Source organism: Oreochromis aureus, linkage group 3 (assembly GCF_013358895.1).
Source record: "Oreochromis aureus strain Israel breed Guangdong linkage group 3, ZZ_aureus, whole genome shotgun sequence".
NCBI lineage: Eukaryota > Metazoa > Chordata > Actinopteri > Cichliformes > Cichlidae > Oreochromis > Oreochromis aureus.
The window spans coordinates 96,581,462-96,589,383 of NC_052944.1; the positions used below are offsets into that span (position 1 = coordinate 96,581,462).

The 7,922-nt window shown below is 45.0% G+C and overlaps 1 protein-coding gene across 2 annotated transcripts in view; it reads left to right on the forward strand.

The window, feature by feature from the left end:
• Positions 1-7,555, forward strand: part of ephb4b (eph receptor B4b) — a 33,308-nt gene extending 25,753 nt beyond the window's left edge. For both annotated transcript variants that reach the window (XM_031757901.2, XM_031757900.2), the window contains exons 14-21: positions 599-846; positions 925-1,071; positions 1,169-1,237; positions 1,664-1,713; positions 1,869-1,968; positions 2,191-2,384; positions 4,207-4,365; positions 4,477-7,555. In XM_031757901.2, the coding sequence (XP_031613761.1) occupies positions 599-846; positions 925-1,071; positions 1,169-1,237; positions 1,664-1,713; positions 1,869-1,968; positions 2,191-2,384; positions 4,207-4,365; positions 4,477-4,582 (1,073 nt within the window). In that variant the 3' untranslated portion in view covers positions 4,583-7,555. The remainder of the gene's footprint in view (positions 1-598; positions 847-924; positions 1,072-1,168; positions 1,238-1,663; positions 1,714-1,868; positions 1,969-2,190; positions 2,385-4,206; positions 4,366-4,476) is intronic.
• Positions 7,556-7,922: the final 367 nt, after the last annotated feature.

Here is a 7,922-nt window from a genome sequence, read left to right on the forward strand (position 1 = left end):
TATTAGAGAAAATGAGATATGAGGCTGTTGTCGTCCAGTTTATAAACACAGGTGGAGGTGAGTTTGGCCAGGTGGCTTTTCTTTTCTCATATTAGATATTTCTATGACAATAGAATAGAATATATGACAACACCTGTGAAAATACACCTGTGGAACATTAGCTGATGGTCTTGTGAGTCATTACAATGTTGTTATGACTTGGCCGGATACACCTGGGCAGGTGTATGACATTTTATTTTTACATTTGCTAACACAACCATAGCAAATGTTACCGCTTAATCTTTCCTCACCTGCCCATGTGATTGTTTTTTTTAATAATAATAATAACACAACCTCGGTGTTACCTTTCCATTTCCTGATCCAGGTGAGGACAGGTGCACAGGCGGTTATTCTGCCAGTGTTGTGTTCAGTACAACTACTAAACTAAAATATTTTCATGTGGCAGTTTTCTAATTAATGTGGTGAATACATTTGAATAAATTATCCCCAGTGACATACAGGGGATCCACCTGCACAGGTGAGTCTGGACAGGTGTGTTCTTCCATTTGAATGGTAACTAATGTAAAATGAATGTAACCTTTGCTGTGTTCCTGTGCAGGTGAGTTTGGAGAGGTGTGTCGTGGTCGGCTGAGGATCCCGGGCAGGAAGGAGAACTACGTGGCCATTAAGACCCTGAAGGGTGGCTACACGGAAAAGCAGAGGCGGGACTTCCTGTCGGAGGCGTCCATCATGGGACAGTTCCAGCACCCCAACATCATCCACCTGGAGGGAGTCATCACCACTTCCTGTCCTGTCATGATCCTCACTGAGTTCATGGAAAACGGAGCGCTCGACAGCTTCCTGAGGGTGAGAGAGGCGACAGTCACAGCTCAGTAAACCTGTCTGACCCTCTACCTGTCTGACCTTTTACCTGTCTGATTTCAGATGAATGATGGCCAGTTCACCACCATCCAGCTGGTTGGGATGCTGCGCGGCATCGCAGCAGGGATGAAGTATCTATCTGAAATGAGCTACGTCCATAGAGACCTGGCGGCTCGTAACATCCTGGTGAACTCCAACCTGGTCTGTAAGGTGAGGCTGTGACCCTGCACACCTGTGGCCCTGCACACCTGTCCGCTCGACTAATCTAAGCAGACAGATCTGACAGTTGTGGTTTTGTGTTTTTCAGGTGTCAGATTTCGGCCTGAGCAGGTTTCTGACTGAAAACTCGTCAGACCCGACGTACACCAGCTCTCTGGTGAGTAATTGTCACAGTCTGTCTCTTTATGATTTTACAGGGTTATCTCAGAGGCCACACCCATCTGCTGTAAGGGACAGCCAATCAGAATAAAGTTGGCTTAAAGGGAAGAAGCTGAAACAGGTTCTTTGAGACAGAGGATGGACTGAGGAGCTGCATCAAAGTTTCAGATAAAGGATTACTTTGAACTGTGAATCATGCAAAGCTGCTCTAGTGGAGTCCATTAATAAAACGATGGAGCTGAGACCGATTAGGATCCACTTTAAAGACACGAAAGACAAAACACAAGTTGTCTTTAAGACAACTTCTGGTCTCGGTCCTCTGTTATTGAGCTCTATATGAACAGGATCAGTTTTCCCTCCCTCACCTGTGGGCTTTTATTGTGAAATGTGGTTACTACCTGACTGATCCAGTCTTGTTTTTTAGGGTGGCAAGATTCCCATTCGGTGGACGGCTCCTGAAGCCATCGCGTACAGGTGAGTGTCAGTACTGCAGGCTGGAGTAGTGGAGTCTTCTTCTTCTTCTCATAATCATCATTATTATTATTATTATTATTATTATTATTATTGTTGTTGTTGTTATTATAGTGTTTTGTAGATAATAATTTTATCAATTTACTGTCTGATTGCAGGAAGTTCACTTCAGCCAGTGACACCTGGAGCTACGGCATTGTCATGTGGGAAGTGATGTCATACGGGGAGCGACCATACTGGGACATGAGCAACCAGGACGTAAGAGAAAAACACAACTATACATTTAAAACTTTATTGTTTGAGAGTTTACGGATGTGAAACTACACGACTGAATCATTAGTGCTCATTTACAATAAAAAAAGCTCATGAGAACTGAAATTAAACAAAATGACTTTAAATGTGTCCAAAGCTGATGATTAAAAAAGCTGTTACATCAGAATGACAGAGTGCTCACTGCCTCTCACACTTCTGCTTCATCAGGTGATAAACGCCATCGAGCAGGACTACCGGCTGCCCCCGCCGCCGGAGTGCCCCGCCTCCCTGCACGCGCTTATGCTGGACTGCTGGCAGAAGGAGCGAGCCAACCGGCCGAGGTTCTGCGACGTGGTGGCGGCGCTCGACAGGCTGATCCGAAACCCCACCTCTCTGAAAGTAACGCACCCAGAGGCACAGAGGTGAGGCTCGATAAAGGAGAGGGGGAGGGGGCTGGAGCCGTGGAATGTCATTCAGGCACCAGCTGGTGGGTTTAGGGTCAAAGGTCAGAGTGTGGCAGGGAGACAAAGGAATGTGGGCCTGCCAGCTGTGTGATTGACAGCTGTTTACACAAGCAGGTGCACATTCCTGGATTAAAACTCAGAATGAAGCCGTGTCCTCCCGACTGTCCGCCTCCTCATTCAGTGGAGGAAAATCAGAGATGTGAGGAGGAGGAGGAGGCAAGATGGAGTCCGAGTCAGATAAGAATGAGACGCGCATGTTTGTGCTTTCTGACAGGAATAATTCCCACATTTAATTAGTTGCTGTAGTTTGTTAGCAGCAGATAGTAAAGCAGGCCTCAGGGAGCTCACTGTGGGTCTTTCAGGTTCTGGTTAAGCTGCGTGCAGACCAAACAGGAAGTTAAGTTTCACCTCGAATTATGTGCACGAGTTCAGTTGCTGGGGTTTTTTGGAAATTCACAAATATTTGCCAAAGGGTGGAGGCGGAGTAAAGCGATGGGAGAATCTCAGTGAGAGGCTTCTGTGACAGAGCGTGAAACTGTTTTTTTCTCTCTTTGCCAAAGTGGACATATTTTCACTTGCACGAACACGTATTTGGCTCTGTTCGCGTTGCCTGGCACGGATTTCAGGTTGTTTTGAACACACCATGAGAGCAAACCTCCAGAGCAGGACGAGGACCTCCACCTGAGTCCAAGAGGTGGAGCCGACTCCATGCGACCACAGCGGCCGGCCACTCTGCCGAGAGAAATCGGAAAACAGGAAACCTCGGGGATAGCTGGTTAGCTGAGCTTTCAAAATAAAAGCAGCAAAAGTCTCCAGCATAATAGGTTAGCACGTTGAGGCACTGATGCAACACTGTAAAGAATATAATTTAATACCACTGAAACCATCAGACTGGGTGTGACTGTGCGGTGGAAACCAGCAGGGATGATTTTATCCTGCTGTGTCACACCATCATTCCTGATGTTCAAATTAAAGTGCTGCCATGTGCTTGTATACAACATGCTGACATTTCTGTCATGTGAACACAAATGTTTTCACATGACTCTAGTCTATCTTCTCTTGTGTGATTAATCGATTAACTGATCATCATTAAGTATGAGCACCTTATAAAAGCAGATGTTTCAGCCGCTTGTTGGTCCGAAGCATTCAGATAACATTTCCAAACAATTCAGAGTCCATCATCACAGCAAATTAATCTCAGGCTCTGCAGTTAGATCGGGACTGAAAATGTGAGGCTTGTTTGAGCTGACAGGAGGACGTTCTCTGAAGAGAATAGGCAGGTTTGGAAACCATCTGACAAAAACGCACAAGCCTTCTGGAATAATGTCGCAGCCTGCAAGTGTTTGGCTGTAAAATGCACCATCATGGCTGGAGAAAACCAAGTTGACCATGAGCTCGTATTCCAGAGTCTGTCTGACAGCTAAAGCTGGGTCATGAACAGGACAATGATCCCGAACACAGCAGCTCCTGGGAAAACTTTCTTCTCTATGTGACTCTGTACTAAATTACACGTCTTTGATTTTAAGACTGAAAAACAAAAAAGGAGTTAAAATGTAAACCTTAGCAGCTAAATTTAAGACCTAAATGTCTTTTTAAGGGTTTCGTGGCTTGAAGCCAGCACGCTCTGCTTACTTTAACCTCAACCATAACAGAACAGGAGAATAAATCTCATGCTCACATATTCATGCCACATATTTTATAGGCTGCAGGTCTAAACACGCTGCTCTAATAATGACTCACTGAGGAATTTCATGGTTCGCGTCTGTCTCCGTCCTTTCAGCCTGTCCCATCCTCTGTTGGACCAGCGAGTCCCCCCTCCTCTCTCAGCCTGCGGTTCGGTCTCCGAGTGGCTCCGAGCCATAAAGATGGAGCGATACGAGCAGAGCTTCCTGCAGGCCGGATTCACCAACCTGGACATCGTCTCACAGCTCAACACTGAGTAAGACACTTATTGTTTCTGTGAGTGGCTGCCTGCCAGTCAATGCTCAGGGAAACAGAGCTCTATATTATTTATTTATTTATTTGCATCACTCTCTTTCTGTTTCCATAGAGACCTCCTCAGAGTGGGCGTGACCCTTGCCGGGCACCAGAAGAAGATACTCTCTTCCATCCAGACGCTCAGGATACACAAAGCTCCACCCACCCTGCTCTACTGACCAATCACAACCTGGTCACAGCACAACACTCAAAACGACCCCGACACTGTCCAGCATTGTACCCGATCCAGCCTGTTGCTCTGACCAATGGGAACGCTTTACAGCCTGAAACACTAATTGATGAGCAGTTTCGACCAATCAGAATGAAGGAATGAGATGACCATTCTTTGACGGGCTCGTTGAACCTCAAGGTTTCTATTGCTTCGTCTCGCTGAACCACAACAGCGGCTCAGGAAGTCAGAGGCTCTGCTCGCCATCGTCCCGAGGTCACTGCTTGGTTTTTTAATTCTACTCTGAAGAGCGGAGCTCACAGAAATCAGCCAATCAGCATCCAGCACAGAAAGGGTGTTGGAAGACTTGGAAACTATTCCTTATGTGGACTCTTGTGATTGGATGTTGCTCTGCTGTAAAGACTAAGCTCCGCCCCTTGCTGGGAGCATAGCTTTGATGCCTTCCCAGCCTGTTTGATGGCTGGATTTCCAGGTTAGGAGGATTTTTCCACTGAAGAAACATCAAGAGTGGAAAAATTACAAAGGCAGAAAATGACTAAATTCTGCTTTCTGTTGGAAACACAAACAGGATACTTTCGTTTGTACTTCGTATAGAAGCAACAAAAACCCTTTGCATGATGCTGCCACTGTGACTGCACAGACCCAAGAGCCTTTTAAGATGAGCCGAACGGGTTTTATGGTGACGTGGACGGTGTGTGAGTGAAATTTCAGCTCGGTGGAATTATCTTCAACCACCAATAGGAATCTTTGGGATATTATCTGAACATATGTGTGTTTCTGGAGGACATATTAGGGATGTGGGACATGTTGGAGGAAATGTCACAGGATGGTATTACCGGTTGATAATCTCCCTCTCAGTGGGATTATTTCCACACCATCATTCAGGACCATCTGAAGGGATTTATGATGTGACCTGTCAGTATGTTCAAGTAAAGTTTCAGCATCATACTGTTTGTAATATGTGAGGAATATTCTGGGCTTGCCTCAGAAAACACCAGTGTACTTTTCAAGGAAGTCTTTGGGAATGTTCGGTGCCGGCTCAAACCAGAACTTTTCCAAATGTGATCCTTCAGGTGCTGAAATTCTCTGGATTAAGGGAAGTCTTGTGGGAGTATTTAACTGTACACATGATAGTTTTCTCAATCAGACTGAACGTTTTTTAAACTGTGTTCGGTGCCTACAAACAATGGAAGCCCACCTGTAGTGGGTTTCCGTGTTGTGAACGTACTCAAGTGTATTTTGTCCTCAGAGGTTCCAACTGGATCCATGGATCCATTAACTAAACGATATCCCCTTTATAGACTCCGCTCCCCATAACTGTGGCCTAAAAGTATGAAAATGTCCATACGTGACTGTCATTTATTAGCTTTTCACTTTCACGTGTTGGGATGAAGCCACTGCAGATTTAATGTTTTTAAGACCGTTTTTCGCAGGGAGTTTAAAGCCATTCAAAGCTTCAGACCCTGAGTGTTGGAACTAGTTTGAGGACTAAGTTTGAGGACTACAGCAGAAATCTTGGAACTGTTTAATCGTGAACTATTGATGGTTTTGTATCGTAGCACTTTTTTTTTTTTTGTACCTGATATTTGATCGTATTTTTACACAAAGCAGGAGATCAGAGTTTTTATAGTAAACCTACATTTCAGGAGAAACGTCATTTTCATTTTCTACAGAGAAACGTATAAAAACAATCTGCCTTAGCTTTCACGGAGGCGAGTGAGACGATCTAGGGTTCAGGACCAAAGATCACATCTGCCCATTGGAGCGAGACTGTGCGTCTGCCTCACTACATAAATGTTTAACAGCGGCCCACAAACCAGCTTTTCCACTTTTACAGCACTAACATTAACCATCAGGCCAACATTTGGCAGTTTGCCCTTCCTCTTCAGTCTCTTCTGTTCTCCGGCCAACCACTCATTAATGTGAGGAGCAGTCTTTGTTAGTGATACTTCACAGACTTCGTCACAGGAAATACCTGAACACTGTCATCACCTTTCTCACCGAGCCATCGTGTAGATGTATTTGTCTGTTTTGTTTTATATAAACTAAATTATTGTCATGGTGGTCATCGTCTCAGGTGTAACTCCAGCAGATGATGATCAGCCAGTTAAAACCACCGAACTAATCATGTGATCTGGAGGAGAGTACAGTGTTTCTGCAGAAATGTTTGCATGCAAATGGATGCAAAGCTTTCCTAAAGGAGCTGTTGCATAGCAGAATATAACAGGTGTTCTCCTTCATCTGTAAATGACACAATACTCTATCAAGTCTAGTATCCTGTGGTTGGACTCCACCTCCACCATGTTGGAGAGCAGTAACCAGGTAGGAACAGAAAGACTGAAAAGGCCTCTGAGATCAGAGCTGACTGAAATATAAAACAAAAAGAAGGGTAGATCCTCCACTTATAGGGTGGGTCTTTTGGATGGACGGAAACATAAAACTGCCAAAAGCAGCTGCCGACATACTTTGGTGGGCTTCCAGCTGGAGACCGAAACATCCAGTAAACCTTCTGTCATCAGAGTTCTGATAATCAGGACTGAATCACGATGGTCTGAAAGGCTGAGTAACCCCAGAGTAATCCAATGGTATTTTTACAGAATCACGTAAACCGGTTCATTGCCGTCCATTGGTCCATCACCTGCCGCCAATAACAGCACACAGGGAGCTCCTCTTTGTCACTGCCTCCTTTCCGTAAATCACAGTGTTGCATGATGGGAGTTTGAGTCAGTGGCAGTCCACCATCCATCCACTTTCATTGGACAGACCAATGTAAACACTTTGTTTTGGGAAACAAATTTTATTTAAATGAGTAATTTTGAATGTTGTGAACTCAGCTCTGCCTTTTATACGTCCACACTAATGTATGAGAATATTTTTATTGTTGTTAATGTTGTCATAAAGAAGGATGTCCACTGGGCGAGGGAAAACTCTGTTGGCCAATAAAGATGCCCGATGACACGTCTGCTGCCTGTCTGTCTGCTTTGTGTTAAAACCAGGAGGAAACTTTTACTGTGCCAAACGTTTCTAGTTATTTATGAAGAAAAACAAAATCACATGCCTCTTCGTAACCGTGTTTCGTCTGAGTCACCGTCAGTAACAAGTACGTTAGCACGCAGATATCAGAGGATGAGTTGATTCGAGCACACAGGGATCGGGAAGGGAATGTGGTTTGGCCTGATCTAAGCTCCAGATGAGACGGGATAGATCCACTCCAGGCACGCCAGGTTAAACCCCCGATGGGAGCGTAAGAACACGGTGCTCGGTGGATCAAACTCAAAGAGATGAGGGTTAGGTGGGCTAGCTTTAAGATGAACTACAGGTTAGGTTTA